General features: G+C 55.0%; 1 protein-coding gene across 1 annotated transcript; it reads right to left on the bottom strand.

Annotated features, from left to right (window-relative positions):
• Positions 1–1612: 1612 nt before the first annotated feature.
• On the bottom strand, positions 1613–21885 carry SYT12 (synaptotagmin 12). The gene is made up of 8 exons (XM_059932138.1): positions 21809–21885; positions 16216–16272; positions 11310–11503; positions 8818–9210; positions 6008–6223; positions 5194–5314; positions 4193–4326; positions 1613–2819 (listed from the first exon to the last, which is right to left on the bottom strand). Exons 2-8 carry the CDS (start codon positions 16247–16249, stop codon positions 2646–2648), a joined length of 1266 nt encoding a protein of 421 aa, XP_059788121.1. The 5' UTR covers positions 16250–16272; positions 21809–21885; the 3' UTR covers positions 1613–2645.
• Positions 21886–24479: the final 2594 nt, after the last annotated feature.

Below are 24479 nucleotides of genomic sequence, written 5' to 3'. Positions count from 1 at the left end.
AAGCTGGGGAAGGCGGCATTGTGGTCTAGTAGTTAAGTCATGAGCTCAGGAGCCAGACAGCTTGAGCTCAAATCCCAGCTCTGAGATGCTCTGGCTGTGTGATCTTGGGCTAGTTACCTAGCCTCTCTGAGTTTCAGTTTCTACAGCTGCAAAAAAGGAGCCAACAACAGACCTACCTCTAAGCCTGCAGGGTTGCAGGCCAGGCAGCAGTACTCACTGAACTCACACGGCCCGTCTCCCCTCCACCTTTCCCCGGGCTCCCTTCTCCCCATCCTCCCCAACTTTAGCAAAGTTGATGCACTGGCCAAATTTTTGTCCACTCCTGCCCTTTTCTACATGCTGTTCCCACAACCAGGAAGGCTTTTTTGGTCTTACCCCCCTTTTCTGGCCTTATCCCTCTTGCCCTGAAGACAGCTCAGCGACACCACTGGGCAGCCTTCCTTGATATTCCCTTCTGCATTCTCCCTGCCAGGCTGGCAGGCTGGCTCGGGGCCGCTTCTCAGAGCTTCCCCAGCAGCCTCATGGCACTGGTCCTTGTGATGGTCTCCCCAACGAGACAGGGCCCTCCTGCTCCTCCGGGCGCCCAGCAGCAGGGGAAGGCGTGCTCACAGCAACCCGCACCGAGGCCCGAGGCCCTGATTTCTGGAGACAAAGGTGATTTGGGGCGAGCAGGGCTCCCCGGAAGCCCCCTCCCTCCTGCCCCAGCTTTATTTTGGTTCTAGAATTATTCCAGTCGGCATACTCGGTCCCCACCACGCCCATTCGGGTGCACAGTCAGCATTTCATGCATTTAGAGGGAGGAATGGAAGGGGAAGAGAAGGCAGGCGAGTAAATGGCCTGCACAGCAGAGCCACTGGGGTGGAAGAGCGGGGGCTCTCCCAGGCGGCAGGGGCCCGCCAGCTGCGTGTCCCCGGGCCCTGGGCTGGCCTGGGCCGCGCAGACCTCCTGGCACTGGTCACATGGTGGACAGCCTGGCCTCGGGACCGGGCCACAGCTGTGTCAGGTGGAGAGAGCCACCACGCTGCCTCCGGTCCCGTGACCACCCTGGGCTCCCCAACATCACTGGGGGTTACTGGTTGGGCCTGGGTCTCCGTAGCCCACCAGGTCCAGAGGCAGCCAGCCTGAGGACCCACCTCTCACCTCCCCACCTCCCATCCCTGTAACCCGGCGGGGCGCCCACCCCTCAGCTACAAGGGGCGCACAGCTGCCTGCTTCTCTGGGGCTGCCTCAGTGACACCTAGAAGGCCATGCACGCCTTCCCTCCAAGACTCCTGTGGGTGTGTAACAGCCCAGCCCTTGGCTTCTGGGCAGGACTCCTCTGGGGTGCCATTCGCACAAGCCCTCACCGTTGGGACTCCGCTGAAGCCACAACCTGCCGGCTTCTTCGCTTGCCCCAAAGCTCCCTCTCTGCCTTACAGGTTTCTCCTGAGGGCTCTCCCCCAATAAACCCCTTGCCTGCGAATCTCAGGGTCTGCTTCTGGAATCAGCCTTGGGCAGCTGGTGTCCTGGGGGTCTGAACCAGGCTCCAGAGCCACCTCCTCCCCTAGCATTCAAGCCTGCCCCCCCCACTCCATCCTGACCCCCTCAACTTCCCCTCACCGTCACCGCTCAGGCCGCCCCTTCCTGCAAGGCCCAGCCCAAGGCTTCCTGCTCCACTGTGTCCTCCCAGGTGCCTGCTGCCCACAGAGGCCTCTCCCATGCCCCTCGGCAGTGTGTATTCTGCCGCCCCATTGCCCACCAGCCCCCCAAAGGCTGAGGCATCTCTCTTCCCCGCAGGGCCTGGCCTGGAGGGACACCAACAAACGCCGTGGAGCCAATGCCTGAACACAAGGACCTGGGTCTGGGGCTCTTTGGACCCCTGGGCCTTATAAGGGTGACAGTTGTATTTCATAGAGGATGACCCAGCGTCCCAGGTGGCCTGCGGGCCACTGATTGGCCTGGTCCCTCGGTCTCTCCTCCTGCCCAGAGAGAGGCCCTTGTGTCCACGGCAGTAGGGTGAGAACTGCATTTGTGACGGGGATGTTCTTACCCTGCCATGCTGCAGATGGGCCACTGGCCTGGGACACTCAGTTCTTTCCCTGCCCCTCACAGCATAGCTCCCATCTTGTCCCCCAGCTCCCCAGCCCCAGAGCCCTCCCCAGGTCTACGTGGAGGGGCCGCCATCCGCCAAGAGCAGATCACCAGGGCAAGGGGATCTTGTCTTCCCAACTCCTAGGAACTGTGCCTTGTTCGTGTCACCCCAGCCTGTGCCTTGCACAGCACCTGGCCTCCAAGACTCATGGTCCTTGTGCATGGTCTCCCAGCAGGGATGGGATGTGGGGAGCTCTGAGAGGCCAAGGCCCCCCCAAGGCCAAGGGACAGGCCTGTTGGGGAGCTCAAAATGGGAGCACAGTGGGCCAATGCCTGGCTGCCCTCCCCGGGCCCTGGCCAGGCCACGGCTGGTCCTCAGTGGGAGACAACCCTGGGTCCCTAGACATCCAGCCGGGCCTGTTCCTCCACCGCAGCCTGGATAGAGGGACCAAGATGGCTCTTGGGGACTCCACCGGGGGACCCCAGCGTTCATGGTTCCAGCCAGACTACAGAGAAGGGTGTTGGAGCTGAGTTCATGCCGGGCTCCGGTGGCCACCCGGGCCCTGCCCTGGCTGCTAGTTTCGCCGGACAGGGTGCCACATGGACACGGGCCTGCGCAGCGTGGCCAGCATCTGGTTCCAGTGCGTGGTGCCCATGCCACTGGCCGACGGCCCGATGATGACGTGGCCCACGTTGTCCCCACAGCCATCACTGCTGCTCTCAGCTACCGTCACACGGAGAGACAGGTCCTGGGGAGGAAGTGACATGGGTGCTAGGGACCAGGGGCAGTGCCAGAGGTCCCCCATGACCCCCAGGCCCAGCGGGGTGCCAGGCACGGCCCCCTGAATCCTCACCTCTGACCTGTCTAACCTCACAGCCCAGATGCAAATGCTGGCCTCACCACTTCCTTGCTGCATGACCTTGGGCAGTGACTTGGGCTCTTCCTACCTCAGTTTCCCCATCTGTAAAATGGTGATAATCATAGTTCCTACCTGTTCTGGGAACGAAATGAGTTAAAAGGTGTAAAGCACTTAGAACAGTGCCTGCACACAGTCAGAGCATTATAGATATCTGTTGTTAATCCTGAGATAATCATATGTTGGACTCATAACAGGAAGGGAAAGAACTTGCTTGAGATCAAAGTGGTGAAGCTGAAACTGGAACGCAGCCTGACTTCTCTCCTTCCCCTCCCCCCCCCTCCTTCCCCCACCTCCGGTCCCAAGAAGCGTCTCGCCCTAGGAGGCTGTGGAGTAGGAGTAGTGGCACTATGAACACCCAGGGAAGCAGGAGGCAGATGGGTGGACTGTCCCATGAGGGTGGCAAGGCAGGACCAACCAGGGATGCTGCGATGTTTGCCTGGATTACGAACACCCAGAGTGCGGCAGAGGTCTGGGCTTTCAAATTCAGACCGGGTATCCCAAGAGGGGAGATTGGGGCGTTTCTGTACACCCCCAGGGCCAAGGGGCAAGTTTTGGCTCAAGGCACAAAAGGACTTTCTCACGTGGTCAGGAATGCCCAAGGATGGAAGGAGGGAGTGAGGGAAGGTAGTGAGCTCCCCATCCTCTGAGGTATGCAAGCCGGGCCACTTCTGTGGCCCAGGGCACATCCTCTGCAGTCCTCCCACCCTTGGCCTGTGATATCTGTGCTGGGAGAGGGTCTCCCTGGGGCACATCGCCTGCTGAAGGCCAGGGGGGTCTGGGGAGCTCCACAGGGCCTCTGTAGGCAGAACCTCGGGAGATTTAGGGCCAGAGCTCTGGGCGTAGGGTCAGTCCTGGCTCATCCCTAGTCCTTTGCAGGTCCCTCCACCGGGAATTGTCTTCCCCCAGATCTCAGCTTAGCTACCCCCACCTGCAGAGGCCTCCCCTGACTGCCAAGGTCTGGCATGCTCTTAGTGGAGGGGGATTGTCTGGAGACTTTCCTGCCTGTCCCTTGTGAGCGCCAAGGAAGCAGTGCCCGTGTCCCCAGCACCCACCAGAGGGCTGGTACCTAGTAGGTGCTCAATACACGCTTCTCGACTAGAAAGGTGATGCCTTAAGGCAAACCATCACCCCCTGCAGGAGCTCTGAGGAGCTAGATTGGAGGGGATAGAGGGGCCCCCACCCCCTGCGCCATCCCCCCTCACCTGGAGCACAATGGCTGGCACTGAGAAGATCATGGCTTCATTGAACACTGGGTTAGGGTCGTCCCTCTTCACAGCCGTCTTCTTTTTGCTCATCTTCCTCCCATCCTGCAGCAGGTACACCTTGACGAAAGGGTCTGTGGGCCGGGAGGGGGGTGGGGGTGAGAGCCAGTGCTACACTCACTTGGCATAGACCTGCCCAGTCACAGCGGCTCACCGGCCACTCTCTCCTGCAGTCCTGCCATCAGTCCTTTATTGCGTTCCTATTTTACAGATGAGAAAACTGAGGCTCACGCGCGAGTCAGGAGAAGAGCTGGGCTTTGGACTCAGGCAGCCAGCTCCCCAGCCCACACGAGTGCTCCCCTCACGTGAGGCTCTGGGGAGCTCAGCAGACCCACCACTTTTCATTCTATAAATGGCCCAAACGCAGATGTCAGCCCCGAGTCACCCGGTGCCCGCTCAGTGGAGCCTGACTCAAGGACGTGCAGCTCTGGAATAACGAGTCGCTGTCTGCTCGTCACTTACCACCACTGGGTGTCCTTGCTGCACCTGCCTGGACCCGGGTCCCCCAGGCTCCTGCAGCCCTCAGTTTTCAGCCCTCAGTTTTCAGTTACTCAGGGCTGAGGCTCCTGCAGACCTGACGCATCAGGTCCTGCCTGGCACCCACACCATCTCGGTGGCCCTGGTCCCCGTTTGGGATCTGGGATGCAGTCCAGCCTCTGGGAAACGCCTACCTTGTTTTCATACCAGTGCCCCAGCCTCCTGCTCTCAGACTCCCATCCCTCCCCAACAGGGGCTCCCTGCCAGCCTCCGTGGTTCCCATGTTTCCCCAGCTAGATTAATCTTCCCACTGTGCATGGCTCCTGAGCCCAGCCAAAGCCAGGGGCGGGGGGCCTGGCACTGTGCCCTACACCTGCTGATGCCTCCAGGTGCCCAGGGCTTAGCAGCTGGGCCACGGCTCCCACCTGCCACACGGTGGAGCCAGGCAGCCAGGAGGGCCTTACCCGCTGTGGTCTTGTCGTTGGTCCAGATGAGATTCTTGGCTTTCACCACGACCACTGTAAGGCGCTCGGCCGTCGGGAGGTAGCTGAGGGACAGCAGGATCTCGCCCACAGCGTCGGCGGCCTGGAGGACAGGCGGGTGACTCACAGGGCTTCTGCCCCCTGGACTTGAGGGGCCCAGGGAAAGGCAGAAGCTTCCTTCTCCACTGAGAAGTTGCTGCTCTTGGGGCCCCTTACACCAGGGCACCAGGCTGGTGGGATCGAGAAAGGGACCCCTCCCCCACTCCACGGCGCCATCCCTGCCTCGTACCGGGTATGGGTCCTGCCTTGGAAGGAAGGCCAGAGGTTGCCTGTCAAATGCAGCAACAAAATGCAGTTATGTTCCCTCATTCCAGACCAGAGAAAACATTCTCTGGTAGTAGCACTTACAGGTCCAGGTGGACCGGAATTAGTAGATCATTTGCTTAAATATCAGTGATGCTGCCTGAGCCCTGCTACATTTACGACGGTAAACTGCAGCTTGACCTCTGTCTGACATAACTCACTTGAGGGCCAGAGGAGTACTTCCCTAACAGAAGCTCTACAGGCGTAGAGCTTCTAAAGGTTTGGTGGTAGGAGCAGTAGAAGGGCTGTAAACAGTGGTCAGGGTGCCTTTCATTTGCATGCAGTAAACTGAGTTTCCCTGAGTGTGGCTCAGCTCTTTCTCTAATCTCCTAAAGATGTTGGTGTTCAGGCTGTCGCGAGGACAGTGGATTCCCTCCTCTAAAGTGTACACGTATGACGCTGTCCTCAGGCACAGGCAGGTGGGCGGGCTTACCTTGTTCTGGTCCTGTAGGTAGAGCCAGCCGCCGAAGGGCTGCAGCGGGAGGTCAAGCACAGAAAGCTTCAGCTCCACCACCCCTGTGCTCACATTCCGCTCATCTTCATCGATGCCAAACACGGAAAACCGCAGGCTCTTCTCCTCCAGGGCTGCAGGGTCCAGGGGGATGGAGAACTTCTCGTCGAAGAAGATGGAGTAGGCATTCCTCTGGATCTGCAGAGAGAAAGGGCAGTGGAAGGAGGTCCAAAGCTGGGGAGGAGGTGGCAGCCAGATGCCTGCGAGGCCATGGTAGGGAGTGAGCACTGGATGGGGAGTCTGGAGACCTGGGCTAGCGTCCTGGCTCTGTTGTCCCCACACTGCAATGCCAATCCTTCCTTTGGTGGCTCAGCCCTGATGATATAAAAGCCCCTTGTCCTCTTCTCAGTGGTGGCCAATCTAGTGGCCTGGCATTCGAAGCTTCCACAAGCTGACCCCAACTGATTCCCATCCTCAGTGCCCATGGGTCCACAGAACCCTTGCAATGTGCTGGCTGAGCTGGCCATCTTTCTTGCACGTGTTCAAGTCCAGCCCTGGGCCAGGCATGCAGTGAGTAGGGATAACTGTCTGTGAAGTTGAGAGTCGCTGATGTCCCATCCCATGTGGGGCCTGGCCTAGGACTCTCTGAACGTTACGGGGTGGATGGACCGATGGAGTGACGAGGCAAGGCTGGGCAGGCTCTGTTTCTAAGCCTAGTTCTGCCTGGTGGGCGCCACTGGCCTCCTCCCAGGAAGCCGTGGGCAGGCCTTCTGGGAAGGTGCACTTGTGGGCACTGATCCCCCTTCCGTGGGGGGCTGCTTTGGTCACTGCCTGGTGATATTTTAAGAGAGGAGATCTCATCCCTGGCGCCTCGCCTGATGCCGGGGGGCTGCCCAACCTGGGGGCAGCCCCCCACTCACTGGGATTGGCTGGGCTGCGATGTTAAGAAGCCTGCATTCTTGGGGATGAATCTGTCGGCACCTCCAGGTGCCCTGAGCTGCGCTCTTCGGTCACTGTCTGGGCTGGAGAAGCCTCTTCTTACCTTGCGCCCTGGGAGCTACATCCCCTACCCAATCACCTGCTTGAGAACCAAGGGCAACCCTTCCTTCATGGGATAAAGCCCACCTCCTGATCCTGACCCTGACATTCAGGCTTTTCACGATCTTTGGCCCTAAATTCCTTCCTCTGGCCATATCAGCCCCTTGACTGTCCCCTGCCCATAGGAGCACAGGCTCCCTGAAGATCCATTCTCTGCACGTTGCACTTTATGAGCACGTGGAGACCCCGGGGGTCGAGGCCTGGATCTCCTGCTCACTTGCTGGGGTTGTCGTGGGCAAAGCACTTTCCTGAGCCTCAGTTTCCTCATCTGTAAGATGCCCTCAATCCATCCCCCATCACTGGGGCCAATGAGAGGGTCGCGGATGTGTTGGGCTCTGGGAACCAGGTTCTCAGCACACATCAGGCCGTGGTGGCTGCTGTCAACGAGCCGCCTCAAGGGATGTGTCCAGAACCGCCCAGGTCCTCCAGGCAGCTGAGGCCACGGGCAGCGTGGATCTGGGCTCAACAGGAACACTTCATGGTCCTGAGAGACGACAGTCCATTGAGCGCTCACCAAGAACTGGGCTAAGGACTTTGCATTTCCTGAAGCGCTGTGATGCTCACTTGACAGATGGGAAAACTGAGTCACAGAGAGCTTAAGTGACTCACCCAAGGTCACACTTCTAGGAAGGAGGGAACCAGGATCTGAACCCAGGCAGTCAGGCTCCAGGGTCCTGCTCCTAACCACCCACTGGACTGCCTCTCTGAAGCTGGCCTCCCCTTCTCGGCCCTACATACGCCCTGGTGGTTGGTTCTAGACCCTCCTAGAGAGAGGGGGGCAGGGTGGGGCCGGAGAGGAATGACAGTCTCCACCTCTGAGCAGCAGCCACTTTTCAGCACAGGAAACAGGACTGGACACGGGTGGGTCTCTGAGGAGCCAGAGGCACTTGACCTCAGGATCCTCCTGCTCTGGTCAGAGCCCGTGCTGGGCAGCAGGGTGTCTCACGTAGACCTCTCTCTCTCTCAGCAAGGGGAGCGGATCGTGGAGGGGTATCCTGGGGGGGTGTGCTGGGTCCCTCTCCTTGCCCCTCCCGGCTTATTCTGCACCCTGCCCCCTGCTTTCGGCCCCAGGGGCTGACCTCCATGGGCTGCATCAACAGGCTCCCTAGGCCTCTGGCTTCCAGTGGGGTCAGCCAGCAGGGGTCACTGGAGGGAAACCAGAGGTTGGAGGGAGGTCGGGGTGCTTATTCCTCCAGGTCCTTCTCTGCAGGATCGCTACGAGCAGACAGGCACAGCGCCTATCAAGGTGGCCCTCTGCACACACTGGTCTCTAGGTAACCTCGCGTTCCCCTTGTCCCCTCAGGCCAGGGTACCATGCCATCCCTGAGGTCGCCCCACACACAGCATTATAACAGTCCCGTTATTAAGCTCTCCCCAAATTAGCCAACATGAGCTTGTCATCCCTTCCCTGCCAGGACCCCAAGTTGACACAATTGACAACTGACAATTACCACACACTGGATTCACATGGCAGGACTGCTGAGAAATGCACACCACGGGAGCCGGCAGGTGGAGCCCCAAACTCCCAGTTCTGTCCTCCCCATAGCCAGCACCTTCCGCTCTGGGATCAGCATCCAAATCTGCTCTCTAGCGCCCTCCTCAGATTCTGCCTGGCCCTGCACCCCTGCCTGCCTGGGCAGGACTCGTGAGAGTCCGGGGCACACGGCTGCCCCGCCCTCCCAGCCCCCACTTACCCGGGAAATGCCCACGATCTGCTCGTCCGGCAGCAGGCTGACGCGCATGAAGCAGGACTCGAAGCTGGCTTCCTCCCGCTCCAGGAGGTCCTTGCCCTGCAGCACAGCCACGTGGAGGGTGTGGGAGGCGGCATCGTAGTCCATGCTCACCTCCACCTGGCCCAGCGTGAAGTCCTGCCCGAAGGTGTTGCTCACGGAGGAGATGGAGTTCAGGGAGTCGGCCGACTGGGATTTTCGGAGGGCCCCGTAGGGGGCCAGGTCCAGCTCACGGCCCATCAGCTCCAGGGGTCCCAGCTCGCTGATGCTCTCAAAGGTGTCCTCAATGCTGAGGCTGCCTTTGCGACTGGGTGGCCCCCTAGTGCTGGTCCGCTGGGCATTCCAAGCAGGCACTCTCTGGGGGTGAGAAAAAGGGACATGGGAGCATCGGAAGGGCAATAGGCATGGTCTTGAAGAGACAGCAAAGAGATACAGTAAGCCCTGTTCATGCAAGGCACCTCCAAGTTCCCCTTTCGCAAAAACAGGGCATGCCTTAGGAAGGTCCTTCTTTATTGTTATTTCATGTCAGTTTTCTCTCCCTAACCAGGAGGTAAGAGAGCTTTTTCTCAAAATGTTTATTTATATGGACTGAGTTTCATACATAAAGATGTTCACTGCAGTGATGTTTATAAAAAGGAAAAATAGTTAGCAATCTAAGTGTCCAGCAGAAGGGGAATGGGTAAGAAAACTAGAGTACTGATACTCAATACATGACAGAGCAGCCTCAAAGGAAGTTTACAAAAATGTCTACCACATGAGAAAGTTTTCATGTTGGATAACACTAACTCTAATACTCAAATTTTTCTTTTCTCTCAATTGACCTTGGGATTTGAGAAAACAAAAACCTTTGTACAGTAAGCATCTCCCATGTTGGTACATAGTCTTCATTACCATAATTTTTAATGGTTCCCTTAATTTGTCATTGAGTGGATCCCCATAGTTTATTTTACTATTCCCCTACTGTTGGACATTTATATTGTTTTTTTCACAAATATAAACAATGCAGCATAGAATAGCTTTCTTCTTTTTTTTTTTGGCCGCGCTGTGCGGCATGCGGGATCCTAGCTCCTTAACTAGGGAACGAACCTGTGCCCCCTGCAGAAGTGCAGAGTCTTAACCACTGGACCGCCAGGTAAGTCCCTTGAATAGCTTTCTTAAAATCTTGACTTAGAGGACATAGTCCTTTTTTTTTTTTTAATCTATTTTATTTATTTATTTATTTTTGGCTGTGTTGGGTCTTCATTGCTGCACGCGGGCTTTTCTCTAGTTACTGCGAGGGGGGGCTACTCTTCGTTTGCAGTGCGCTGGCTTCTCATTGCGGTGGCTTCTCTTGTTGTGGAGCATGGGCTTTAGGCACGTGGTTTCAGTCGTTGTGGCACGTGGACTCAGTAGTTGTGGCTCTCGGGCTCTAGAGCACAGGAAGTAGTTGCGGCGCACGGGCTTAGATGTTCCGCGGCACGTGTGATCTTCCCAGACCCGGGATCGAACCCGTGTCCCCTGCATTGGCAGGCGGATTCTTAACCACTGTGCCACCAGGGAAGTCCCGAGGACACAGTCCTTTTGAAAGCTTTTGATACATGTTTCCAAAATGCTCTTTGGAAAAGTTGTTCCAATTTACAGTCCCTCGAACTGAGTGAGAGATAATTCCTTCCAAAACCCCAAATGAGCGAGCATGTGGGACCTTTATCTGGTAACAGATTCTGGCTGTGCTCTCTGGAACTCTACATGATGTTAGAAAAATTCTCTGCCAGTGTTAAGTGATGAAGCGTTTAGCAATATATAGAGAGCCCTAAAAATGTTTATACTCCCTGATACAGTAACTTCACATCTGGGCATTCATTCAAAGTATGTAATCCCAAATGAAGACAAAGTTTTACATGTAAACCATTTACTGCATTATTTATAGTGGCATTTAGTAAATCGTGGCACATACATAAAAAGGAATCTTAGGCAGCCATTAAAATAATGTTTACAATCAACAATATGAGAAAGTGCTTCAGTTTTAAGTGAGATGAAAAGGGTAGGGTATAAAATTCTACGTAGAAATGACACCCATTGTGTAAAAACTATGCATGGAAAAAAGACCGGGGGGAGGGGCCTAGATTTAAAATATTGGAAAGAAATAAATCAAAATGTTAATAGTTTGAAGACAATTCACAGTTGCTTGCCTCTGGGTGGTGGCATTTGGGGAGGTTTTTCTTCTTATTTTTATTTTCCTGTATTTTTCACAGGATGGTGTTTTAGCTTGAAAGCATTCATTCATTCGCCAAGTATTCATGGATTACCTAGCACTGGGCTATGCTGGAGATGTGGAGGAGGACAAGGGTCCCTGTTCACAGGATGAAATTATCCAGGAGGGAGTGAGGGGGGGAGGGAGTGGGGGCCAGTCCTGAGAGCGGACGGTTGGGGCGTGGGGTGTACAGTCCACTGTGCACCCACGAGAACAGAAGCCTCACCTTCTGCCGGGCCTCTGCGTAGTTCTCACCATACTTCTGCTGAAGGTACCTGTAGTCGTAGTTTGGGAACGGGGAGGGGCTGGGGAAGCTCCCCGACGTCCAGAGCTTCCACAGGCTCACAGCTGCAATTCCCAGCAGCGCCAGGGCCCCGGCAGCATAGACACCCACTTCCCAGTCCGGGGGGCTCTTGATGACTGCAAGGCAAGAGCAGAGCAGTCTCTCGTTAATGGTCACTAGGAACCCTCAGTTGTTACACATTCCCACCCAGAGAGCCTGCAGTTCAGCACTGACTTGCTTATTCATTGAAAAAATATTTATTGAGTGTCTACGATGTCAGGTTCTGTGCTGGGTGCTGGGGATCCAGTGTTGAACAAGCTATACACCCTCTGATATCTGCTTTTAGCTCCTTTCCACAAAAACATACATTACTATCAGGAGCGACACTTGCGTAGAGCAGATGAAGAGCTGTGAACAATGGTTAAATATTCCTTAGGCTTTAAACAGATAGGGTTTTTTTTTTTAAGTTATTTTATTTTTGGCTGCACTGGGTCTTTGTTGCTGCACGGGGGCTTTTCTCTAGTTGCAGCGAGCAGGGGCTACTCTTCGTTGCGGTGCGCAGGCTTCTCATTGTGGTGGCTTCTCTTGTTGCAGAGCACGGGCTCTAGGCACGCGGGCTCAGTAGTTGTGGCTCACGGGCTTAGTTGCTCTGCGGCATGTGGGATCTTCCCGGACTAGGGCTCGAACCCATCCACCAGGATGGTCCCTTGCTTTGGCAGGCGGATTCTTAACCACTGTGCCACCAGGGAAGCCCCAGATGGGGTTTTTCTTGCCTCTTTGAGTTCTCTCTACCTTCAGAGGACTCTGCTTCCAGATAATCAATGCAGCCTGTTGGGATCTGAGGAAAGTGGAAGGGAACTTGGGGGAGAAAACGAAATGACCCCCTTTTTGCCTCAAACCTCATCTAAAACAATCCAATGTCCATCAATTGATGAATGGGAAAATAAAATGTAGTACATCCATACAACGGAATATTATTCAGCAATAAAAAGGAATGAAATGATACATGTTATAACATGGATGAACCTTGAAAACATCAAGCTAAGTGAAAGAAGCCAGTGCCCCAAGACCATATGTTGTATGATTCTATTTCTATGAAATGTCCAAAAGAGGCAAATCTATACAGACAGAAAGTAGATTAGTGATTGTCAGGGGCTGCCAGGGGTTGGGGGGAGTAGGGGGAAATGTGGAGTATGGGGTTTATTTTTGGGGTGATGAATATATTCTAAAAGTTGATTGTGCTGATGGTTGCACAGTATACTGAAGCCCACTGAATTGTACACTTTAAGTGAGTGAATTTATGGCATGTGAGTTTTATCTTGATAAAGCTGTTACCAAAAAACAAAAAACAAACAAACAAAAAACTCAGCCAGAAGTGAGAGGTGGCTGTAGGCCGGGCAGGGCTTGGGGACAAATCCAGATGCTCAAATGCGTTCTGTCCACTGATGTTTTAATAACCTCACTTATCTGAGCCTCACTGCCCCCAAACAGTAATTAACCACCCCCTCAACTGTGTTGGGTAAGTCCTCACCCAGCACAGAGCTTGGCCCACGGCAGAACCATAAATGTGAAGTCACTCTACTGGGAAACCTGGCCCTGCATTCCCAAAAGAAGCCAATGAGATAGTAGGATTCGTTTTGCAGAAGATCGCACTGTTGGCAAATATAATTCTCTAAACCATTCTCAGTGTTGCCTCTAGACTCGATTCAAATGGGGAAACTGAGACACACAAGAACTTGCCCAAGGTCACAGAGCCAAGAAGGGGTGGCCCTGGGATCCTAACACCGGCAGCCAGACTCCAGAGCAAGCAGGGGTAAAAACCACTGCCCCACCCGGCCTCCACCCAGCACGGTTCCCTAGCAGCAGGGCGGAGAGATGTGGGGAGGGTGTGTCAGGGGCGGAGATTTCTCATCACACAGCCACTGAGCACCTACTGTGTGTGAGCGCCCTGTGGAGCGGGTCAGCCCCAGGCCCAGCCCCTGTCCTTAATAAGTGGCTCATAGTCTAGGGGGTGGGGTGGGCAGATAAATAGACAACAGAGTGATGGGGGTCGTGATGAGAACAGCCCAGGAGGGCTTCCCAAAGAGGGATGCCTAAGCTGGGATATGCAGGAGTAGCAAGAAGTGTGCCGGCCAAGGTGCCAGGGACCAGGAGTTTAGGGAAGGAAGAGGGGGGTGTGCAAAGCTCAGAGCGTTCAGAGCACCCAGTGAGAGAGAGGGAAGGGTGCATTTGGGGATGGAGGGGCCACTGTCCCCGCTCCCCAAAGCCTGCGTAGGGAGGAATCATCCAGCAGTGGGAGGCCCCAGCCGGGCCCTGCTCTGCTGAGCCCAGCCAGCTCCAGCCAGAATCTACAATACTTACTCACCCCAGAGAAGGGCAGGGCCCAGCCTTCAGCCCTGGCATTTACGCAGCACTTAGCGCCCTACGAGTTCCCTACCTCCACTTTCTAGAGGAGAACTGAGGCTGATAGCAGTTAAAGAACACATCTATTGGGTTGGCCAAAAAGTTCGTTCGGGTTTTGGGGCCCAGCTGGTGGACAAACCCGAACGAACTTTTTGGCCAACCCAATATTTATGGGCTCAAGGCCACAGGGGTGAGAAATGGAGAGCGTGGTGCAGGTGCCTTGGCTCCCTGAAGCCGCCTCACCTCCCTGGCTCCAGTCTCCTCATCCAGAAAGAGGAGATGACACCAGAAACATCCCCATCCAGTGGTTCTACCCCAAAGGAATATGATTCTAAGGGAAAAATCCCAACAAGTTTTATGTCTGGAGTGAGTCATCGAGTCTGTATTTATAACAGCAGAAATCTGGAAACAGCCTGAAGGTCCGAGCAAGGGTGCTGGTGGTGCTGTCTCAGGAGGGGCTGTCACTGGGCTTTGAGAATGACAGTTGAGGTCATCAGGATGTCACTGTGGCAATGCAGAGAATCATTTCAGGCATTGTTAAGAGGGAAAAAAAAAAAACAAACCAATCTCCAACATGGTATAAGCACATGATTTTGATGTAAAAATCACGCAGCATATGGGCAAGGGCTGGGCGGACCAGGGAGGGATGGGAAGAGCCAGAGATGCGGATGGAGGGACAGCGAGCAAACCTGTTTACTCCTGACTCTGTTGCGAGAATGTCATTTGTGGGATAAATAAAACCACAACAAAGAGCTACCGGGGCCCAGGGCCAAGACCTGGCCAGGCTCTCAGGAAGCCCTGGGTGTCTGGTGAATAGGGGATGGGATGGGAACGTACCTGGTGCCTGGTGAGTGAAGTGCATGTGCGGGGGGCTCCCACCTAGACACACACACAGCCCCAGCCAGCTTACAGGGCCTTGGGTGCTGCCAGGGGGCGGGCCAGGGCCCGGGCACAGAGTGCACATAGGCGATGGGCACAGCAAAGTGGCAAAGCAGCGCCAGGCTCCCCTGAGAGTGAGGATCCGGGGGCTGAGGGCCTGAAGCCAGCACCCTGGCTGGCATAAAAGGGGGGCAGGGCCAGGGGCACGACAGGAAAAACCCCAGCAAGCTGACATGAAATGATGACAGTTAATGCTCATTTATTTACTCATTTTATTGCGTACCAGCCTCTGGAAGGTATGAGAAGAATTTCCCAGGGAAGTGAGGTCTGAGCTGAGACCAGAAATGAGGAAGGAGGAATCTTAGTAATAATCGTTCCCTTACTATTTTCTATTCGCCAGGCTCTGTTCCAAACACTTCATGTATACTAACCCACTGAGTCCTCAGAACCACCCTGTGAGGAAGGTTCTATTATTATCCCCATTTTACAGACAATGAAGCTGAGAGATAGATAGAGGAGCTATTCACTGCCAGACAATCTGGCTCCAGATCTGTGCTCAAAATCTCCACACCAGTCTCAAGGCCTTAGCCAGGCAGAGGCAGTAAGCACCCCAGGGGAAGGGAACAGCATGTTCAAAGGCCCGGAGGTCGGGGAGAGCTGTGTTCACGCTGTTGGGCACTTCACACACGTTAGCTCGTTGAATCTTCCCAGCAGTCCCTGAGGCAGGCCGCATTGCCCCCATTTTACAGATGAGTAAATGGAGGCTCAGAGAGGTTTCAACATTTACTGATGGCCACGCCAGGGCCTGGACCAAGACCTGTGAGCCTGCAGGTGAAAAGTGAAAATTCCTGGCTGGGAGTTGGGAAAGGTGGTTCCCCCTTGTACGTCCTTCAGCTCAGCCCTGGGCTGGCTGGGGTCTGAGCTAGGGGAGCAGCTGGAGTGATGGGGAGCACCGGCCTGGGAGTCAGGAGACCTGGGTCCATGTCCTGACCCTGTTACTTACTTAGTCACTCTCCCTTTCCTTTGCTGAGCCTGCCTTCTCCCATCTGTAAATGGGTAGGGGAACATAAGGAGAAAAGGTGGCGAGTGTACTTCAGTTCTGACACCATCCATCGTCAGCTGGAGTGTGTCTGGTGTCTTGAGGCCGGTCCCAATCTCAGTGCCTGCAGGGGCACACACGAGGAGAAGGTGGGAGCTGCCATCCCTGGACTGGGTGACCTCTGAGTTTAATGTCCTGTGGATCTAACATCGACCTTCCTGGGTTTCCTCGCCTTTGGCTCCAGGAATGGCCCCAGGGGAGTGGATTCCGCATGACAGTCTCGACCTTAGGGAGCAGCAGCACATGGGCCTCCTGGGGGATCCCCCTCAAGTCCTTCCACTGGAGCAGAAAGACGAAGAGACCTCAGACTGGCCCCAACCTGGCGTCCCCAAGGCTGTGTGATCTTGGGCAACTCACTGACAGTCCTTACCAGTAAAACAGGGCCGTTACTGGTGTCCCACTGACATCCCCCACCCCAGGCCCGGTGGGAGGGTCCTGTGAGATGGCACGTTTGCCGCGGGGACTCACCGCTCAGGTGGTATTCTGCCACGTCCACGGCCATGACGCCCGCCGCAGGGGCTGAGACTGGAAGGGAGAGGAGAGTCAGTGGAGAGGGCTTCAGAGGGTCATCAACCCCCCACTACGGCCCAGGTGCCCATCATCCAGCTCACACTCAGGTGGAGGGGGCCTGGGCAAAAGTAGTGTTTCTTTTATTCTTTCATTTTTATTTTTTGGCCGTGCTGCGTGGCATGCAGGATCTTAGTTCCCCGACCAAGGATCGAACCTGGGCCCTCGGCAGTGGAAGTGTGGAGTCCTAACCACTGGACCGTCAGGGAAGTCCCTAAAATAGCATTTTTAAAAAATGGTGTTTAAAGCTCTTTTCAAGCACTCTGAGACCTCATTTCAGGATTGCCAAATGCAAAAACACAAGACACCCAGTGAAACGTGAAATTTCGGATTAGTTTTTAGTAGAAGTATGTCCAAATATTGCATGGGACACGCTTATATTAAAATATTATTCACTGTTTATCTGAAGCTCAAAAGTTGCTGGCGTCCCGTATTTGTATTTGCTAAATCTGGCAACCCTGCTTCACTTCCGTCCTCCCAACAACAGGCTGACCAGCAGTGACTCTGTTACTCCTTAGAGCGGCCCCTCAGGGTGTTCCCTTAGGCTGACTTCAAATGCTTTCGTTTAAATTGGACCCGAAATGCTGCATTTCTACAATATTCTATTATCAGTTCTTTCTCTGCTTGGGATGGTTTCCTCCCCACCCTCCCCTCCCAAGTTTTATGAACCACTGACGGTTTGAGAGGTTTGAAGGTTTAAGTTGTTCTAGAAAGGTCTAGAGGCTCATACAAGCCATTACCTGCCCAGGCAACTGCTTATGGTTTTATTATTGTTGCTAAGAAGTAAACTGGCTCCCAGACATGTTCTAAATGGGGCGGGGGGTTGAAAAAGGGAGGCTAGGCTGAGCTGTATGGACCTCAGCTCAAGGGACACGGAGGACAGGATGGCCCCCACCCTAACCTCTGCGTTCCCTCGTGGTTCAGAGAGGTGGTTATAAACAGGTAAGATGGGGTACACGGGGCGGTGGTGGGGGGAGACCTGAAGGGTGTCCGTCCACCCAAGGGCAACTGCTTTTCTGTTCCCACGGGAATGCCAATCCAGCCTGGCTGGATCTTCTGAAAAGCCAGATACCGGTATTTTTTAACGTGCAGTTTCTTGATTTTTAAATGTTGCAACCAACTCACAAAAAATGTAAACACCACTGGGTAGAGAGGAAAAGGGTCCTGGGTGGTGGCTAGCCCATTTGCAACTCCTCGAAGGATTGTGTGGGCTCCCTTTGGGACTGGGGTCAAATCAGGGGGTGAGCATTTTCTAGAATCCTGGGGTTCTCCCCAGTTTGTAGCTCTGGAGTCAAGAAGCTGGGGTGCCTTGATCCAGACAGGGTTATCCAGCACATGTGGGAGTGCCGTAGGTCCCAGGATAGGAGGCCTCGAGAAGCAGGGCGGAACAGGTCCCTGGGGCAAAGCCCTGCCAGGTGCACAGACAGCTCCTTGCTCCCAGCTCCCCTGATGATGCCCCCACTCCCACAGTGAGGTGTGGGTTGTCATGGTGATGGGAGGGAGGCGCTAACCTGGAACGGCTTCACCCATGCCAATTCAAGTGGAAGCTCATTGCTGGGACCTGGGCTGGAGATCATGATAAGGACCTTGCTGAGCACCCCTTACACCCAAGCCCTAAGCACTTTGCGTGTATATTACCTCATATATTACCTACCGCTAACAGCCCCTGGAGGTAGGTGGTATTACTATCTCTGGTTTGCAGAAGAGAGTCATGAGGCAAGGAGGTAAAGTCATTTGCCCCAGGCTACACAGCTAAGAAACTGTTCAACCCATGCCATGTGGTTCCACGCTCCCTAACCCCTGTGCCTTACTGCAGGGGGGGCATATGGTTTCAAAAGTTGCCTGAGAACCCACAGGCCAAATTAGGCACTGTGTACAAGCCCAAGGTGGCCCTACTTCGTGGCAGAAGGGAGTCTGGATCCACCAAAACACACATGTTAACATGAACACACATGTCCCAGTCTGCCTCTGCCTTGCTGGGAATCTGATCATGCCATTGGCTTTCTTTCCTGCTTCCCTGGCACAGGCTGACTTCCTGCATGGGGACAGCCCATGCCAGCAGCACACTAGAGTGGGTGGGCTGGGTACACCCCTGCGGCAAGTTCCTGTGGTTGGGGACAGAACCCCGTATCCGCTGTATCAGACCTCTGGCTGTCGAGGGGCCCCCATCTCTCCAAAGCTGGTCCACCTCAGACCCCAGACTCCCACACTGCCCACCTTTCCCCCTCCCCTCATCACAACACCCTGGGAGCTGTGCTTTCAGTGAAGGTGTGAATGACTCTAGGCTCACCCAGGCCAGAAGGTCCCGCAGATGTGCCCTGGGAACGGGAGAAGCCAAAGCACATCTGCCTGAGAGGAGGGAAGAGAGAACCTGGGGGAGACGTCATCGAGGTTCCTGGGATGGGGCGGCAGCCTGAGCATAGCTCTGAACCCCAGATCTGCCCCCTCTGTAAAATGGGGCTTATGATGGGCTTATCAGGGTGTCAGGAGGGAGGAATGAGAAGTAAGTGCAGTGGGGCTTGGCAAATCTTAGCTGCTGTGCTTACTCGCCTGGCAATGGTCCAAAAGGCCCCTGAACCCCTACTTTGAGCAGTGGAATTGTGTGGGCAGCGCTGCCGGCCTGCAGATGTGTTATATTTGTCTTAAAGTGAGTTACCAACATTTAAAAATTGGGAAATTTCCCATTAAAAAATGGATTTCTTAAAAAAAAAAAAAGAATAGATTTCCAGCTTCCTGTTAAAAGTAAGATTTGGGAACAGTGGGTCTGTATACCCTGCCCCCCCCTCCCCCAAATAGCCAGAGCTGGAGCTGAGTAGGCTCCGTCCCTCAGATGGGGCATCTGCTCTTCTGGCCTGGCACCTCCTACCCTTCCATTCACTTCCAGAACCTGCTGGCCCCTGGAAGCATCTCTGTTCATGAGCCTGGTAAGCAGGCTTTTGGATGAGCTAGGGGAGGTTCAGAAAGGTTAAGTGACTTGCCCAAAGCCGCACAGCCAGCAGTGGTGGAGCTGGGCCTGCCACCCCATCCAGCGCCTCTTCTATTAGCAGCCACAGCCCCTGTGCGAAGGACTTCACGTACGTCTTCCCCATGGCCTCGCCCAAGACCCCTAGGGGGCAAATCCTGTTATTATCCCCACTCCACAGAGGAGGAAAGTAAGGCTCAGGGAAGGGCAGTGAATTTGCCCAGGGTCACCCAGCCAGTAAGCGGAGAGCTGAGACCGAGCCAGATGTGGCTCTGCATCAAGCGCCCTTCTTAATGGCTTTACTTACTGTCCCTGAGACCCCCTGACTCCATCTCACCCACTACTGACAACCTCAGCAGACTCCCACTGGCAGCCTGGAGGTGTGCCAGGTAGAGGGGCTGCGGCTTCAGCTGGGAACAGGATGCTGACGAGGCACATCCGAGGCCAGGGCAGCCTCTGACCAGAGCTTCCCTGCATTTCTGACACACAGGAAATGGGGCACAGCAGCGGTGGGTCAGAGCTGCCCCAAACCTTCATCCGAGCCCCTTCCTGGCACCCTTCCTCACTCCATCTATTCATTCTGGCCCCAAACCCCCAAACCCTAAATTGCATGGCGCTTGCTCATTGAAAACAACTCTGGGTTCAGATGCTGGCTTAACCATACCTACCCGGCAATACCTACCTATTGCTGTAAGAATTAGACATAATTCATGCTAAATGCCTAGCGTAGTGCCTGGCTCGTAGTGTGAACACGATACAGACCTGATGACCGAATGGATAAACGGATCCCCCTTTTACAGATTAGGAAGCCGGGGATGGAGTCACTCGGCATATGAGTAGCAACAATGGGATTGACTCCAAGGTACAATGGATCTGGGCCTGGGCTCTTGGCCACCATGCCACCTCCTGACCAGGCCTTTACGGGGTGGAGATGGGTGGGAAGAACTGCCACGGGCCTTACTGGAATCTGACCACAGTCGAGGCCTCCTCCTGGGCTTATCAAGAAATGGCTTTCCAGGAATTTGGTGCCTCTGCGGGGGAGAGGGTCCCCATGTCTCTGCTCCCCCTCACCCCATTTCCTTGCTTAGTGTCCCCATGTCACATCTCTGGCTAGCAAGGTTTTGGCTCCCCCTACCCTCACCCTGAGGCCAGCAGGTAATGGGAAGGATCACGGGGTGGTACAGAGGAGCCCTCGACCTTCCAGGCTAGGAGCCTCTTTAGGAGCTTTAGGTTTGAGATCCTTTTCAAGTGCTCCCACTTTCTGGAATAATCACATCCTGCTACCATCCCCCCAAAAGCCCACAAAAACCACAGTACAGACTGGGGAGGATGGTGGTAGCTGGCATTAACTGGGCACCTACTATGTGCTGAGCACTGTACCACAGGTGTTATTTCGGCAAATCCTCCCTGCTGCCCACTGAGGGGGCTGATACTCTTCCCATTGTCCTGGTAAGAAAACTGAGGTGCAGGAAAACACTTGCCCATAGTCACCAGAGCTGACAGGAGGCAGAGTCCAAGGTTGAACTCCAGGCTGGGAGCCCCCTCTCTCCCAAGCTGTTTGGAAAGGCTTCATATTTCAGGGTGGGGAGGCCAGGGGCTTGGGTCCTGACCCTTCTCCAGACTGGCTGTGTTAATTTGGGTGAGTCTCCTGCCCTCTCTGAGCCTCAGTTTCCCCATTTCTAGTAGGATGCATAGCTCCTGCCGCTCTCCAAACCTGTCACCCACCCCCTGGCTCAGGGAAGAGGCTAACATTCCAGGGTGCAGGTTTCCCAGGCTCTTTGGGGGGGAGGGTGGCCTCACTGGCTGAGGAGGGGGCACCCAGTCCCTCTGCAGCCCATGAAAGAGAGGTCACTAGGAGGGCGTGCTCAGGGCTCCTCCACCCACAGGCCTGGCTCCAGGTCCCCATGTTTGGACCAGTTCCCCCTTCTTCAGCCCAAATCTACAGCCCCAAGGCCCTGAGACGGGCAAGCTTCCTCTCCCAAAGAGCAGTGGCATCAAAGGTTGGCAGGGAGACCCTGGAAAGCTCCCCACCCAGGCTGGTGACACCAGACAGAGGCTGAGGATCCTCTTGGCCTCCCAGGGCTTCCTGGCAATGGGGTGCGACATGGGGCATTTCCTGAAAACCCAGCACCCATGCCGCGGTAACCCCCAGGATACATGGGGACCGGAGTGTGGGGGGCTGACCCGGGAGCCGGAGCCGGGAAGAGGGTGTGAGGCGGCGCCGGGAAAGTGGGGACAATCAGGGCGCTGTGTGTGTGTGTGAGGGGCGTGCGTGCAGCGCGGGCGCCGGGGAGGCGTGTAAATGGCCGGGTGAGCCGCGTGTGTGCACACGCGGGGCGGGCGTGCGGGGCACGATGCGATACGCAGTGCATGGAGTGGCCGAGCCGAGGAAGGGCGCCCGGCGTGCGCTGTGCCGGGCTTGCGTGTGCAAGAGCGGCGCGGGTGTGCAGACGAGCGGGGAGCTTGGAGCCCGGGGGTCCCCGGCGCTGGGAGGGGGCACTGCGTGCATCTGCGCGAAGGGCGCGTACTCACCCCGGCTCCGCGGAGGGACCTCCGCTCCCGCTCCGGCTCCGGCTTGGGCTCCGGCTTGGGCTCCCGGCTCCCGGCCGGCCTCCCGCAGCGCGCACGCACCGGCGCCAAGCCCGGCCGTCGCCGGCGGAGCCACGCCTGCAGTGTGTCCCCGCGCCCGCCTGGGAGGAGCGCGGCGCGGGCCGGGGGCTCGGCCGGGCCGGGGCGGCAGTCGCGAGCCGCGCCGCAGTCCGGGCATGCTCCCAGGAGCCCGCCGCGCGCTCCCTCACGCTCGCCCGCCCGCTCCCTCTTTAAAGTGACAAACCCGAGCGCTCTCTCCGCTCCCGGGAGTTGCGCGGCGCTTCCGGGGTCTGAGCCGAGGATCCCCAAGCGCTCCCCAGATCCCGGGGGGGGGGGTCGTCCGAGGCAGAAGCCAGCCCCTCACTCCCTGGCCCAGGATGAGTGGGGATGGGAGGGTGGGAACGTGCTCACCGCGAGTTTCGAGAGGCTGGCGGAGCATTGGGCACGGAGTCAGCAGGCCCGGGTTCTAGCCCCAGCTGCCGCACCCCGGGTTATCCTGTTCCCCTTCTAGGCCTCAGTTTCTTTTTCTGTAAAACGGGCTGGATACTGTGCACCTCCTAGGAACCGATCAGGAAACAGGAGGCCGGAGGTTTCCCCTTCTCTGAATGGTAGGCCAACATCATCTCAGTTAATCCTCACAGTGACTTAATGGTGTCAGTGGTCACTCCGTTTTTTTTTTTACAGGAGGAAACAGGTTCAGAGAGGTGAAATGACCTTCCCAAGGTCACAGAGCCAAGGGTCAGAGACAAGACTTGAACCTAGGTCTATGTGACTTTAAAGCCCATACTCTTAACCACTTAGGGGTCGTGCTTTCTCTCCAAAGGAATGAATGAATCATTCAGGGGATATATTTATGACGCCCCCGCTGGATGCTAGGCACAGTGCCAGGTGTGGGCGATCTTCCATCTTCCCGGAACAGGGGGACAAGTCCCTCCCTACCCGCGCAGTCTGGCAGGGAGGCACGCACGCATTAAGAGGGGCTGAGGTGTGCGGGGGAAGGTGCCACGTGCTGTGGGCTCAGTTACCAGGAGAGCAGGCTTGGTGGGTACCTGGGGGGGCTTCTCAGGGGATCTGTAGGATTTGGGATGGGGTGGGAAGAGGGGAGAGGATCTCAGGTGGGGAGCAAGTGTGCCAAGGCAGCAGTGGTTTCTGGATCATCTACCCTCTGGGAGTTCGGGGCTGAAAGCAACCCGTGGGCACCGCCCTCTCAGTAGGAGCTGGGTCTGTGCTGGCCTTGTTGGCGGGAGGGGACATCCTTGGTTTAGAAAGTAGGACCCCCTTATAAAGCAGAAGCTAACACACTATTGTAAGGCAATTATACTTCAATAAAGATGTTTAAAAAAAAAAAAAAAAAAGAAAGTAGGACCCTGGGGAGCCAAGGATTCAGTTTCACTCTCATCCACAGGGGACACCCTTTTTTCAGCTCATTTTATGGATTCCGAAGAAAAAGGAGAGAAAGGGCATTAATTATGCCCCTTGGAAGGGGGAGGGGCTGGGCACTGGGCCATGGGCTCTCATTGCCATTTCTCATTTAACTTAATCTTCATAGTCAGCCACCTGCAGTTTGGAATGACCGAGCCCATTTTCCACATGAGGACACTGCGGCATGAAGGGTTCCCGGTTCAGGAGGGAGCATTGAGTTAGACACACCATCAGTACATAAAATGGCACACTGATACTGGCTTCTGTTGGAGCAGTAAAAAGGTGAGGTTGATCAACAACAAAAAACCAAATAATCCAATTGAAAAATGGGTGGAAGACTTTAATAGACATTTCTCTGAAGAAGACATACAGATGGCCAGTAGACACATGAAGAGATACTCAACATCACTAATTATTAAAGAAATGCAAATCAGAACTACAATGAGGTACCAGCTCACACGGGTCAGAATGGCCATCATTAAAAAGTCTACAAATAACAAATGCTGGAGAGGGTGTGGAGAAAAGGGAACCCTCCTACACTGTTGGTGGGAATGTAAGTTGGTGCAGCCACTATGGAGAACAGTATGGAGGTTCCTCAGAAAACTAAAAGTGGAACTACCATATGATCCAGCAATCCCACTCCTGAGCATATACCCCGACAAAACTATAATTCAAAAAGATACATGTACCCCTATGTTCATAGCAGCACTATTTACAATAGCCAAGACATGGAAACAACCTAAATGTCCATCAACAGATGAATGGATAAAGAAGATGTGGTACATATATACAATGGAATACTACTCAGCCATAAAAAAACCGAAATAATGCTATTTGCAGCAACATGGATGCAACTAGAGATTATCATTTTAAGTGAAATAAGTCAGAAAGAGAAAGACAAATACCATATGATATCACTTATATGTGTAATCTGAAATATGGCACAAATGAACCTATCTAAAAAACAGAAACAGACTCACAGACATAGAGAACAGGCTTGTGGTTCCCAAGGGGGAGGGGGGGGGAGAGAGAAGGCGGGACTGGGAGTTTGGGGTTAGCAGATGCAAACTATTACATTTAGAGTGGATAAACAACAAGGTCCTACTGTAAGCACAGGGAACTATATCCAATCTCCTGGGATAAACCATAATAGAAAAGAATATAAAAAAATGTATATATGTGTATAACTGAG

Source organism: Balaenoptera ricei, chromosome 8 (genome assembly GCF_028023285.1).
Source record: "Balaenoptera ricei isolate mBalRic1 chromosome 8, mBalRic1.hap2, whole genome shotgun sequence".
In the NCBI taxonomy this organism is placed as follows: Eukaryota; Metazoa; Chordata; class Mammalia; order Artiodactyla; family Balaenopteridae; genus Balaenoptera; species Balaenoptera ricei.
Note: the sequence above shows the minus strand (reverse complement) of the source record. Positions and strands in the feature narration are given on the sequence as shown.

Coding starts and splice junctions, on each gene's coding strand:
- SYT12 (XM_059932138.1), bottom strand. CDS start 16,249: ATGGCCGTGGACGTGGCAGAATACCACCTGAGCG. Junction 9,211..11,309: donor ACGCAGAGGCCCGGCAGAAG/GTGAGGCTTCTG, acceptor TCTCACCCCCAG/AGAGTGCCTGCTTGGAATGC. Junction 2,820..4,192: donor TGCCAGCCATTGTGCTCCAG/GTGAGGGGGGAT, acceptor CTTCCTCCCCAG/GACCTGTCTCTCCGTGTGAC.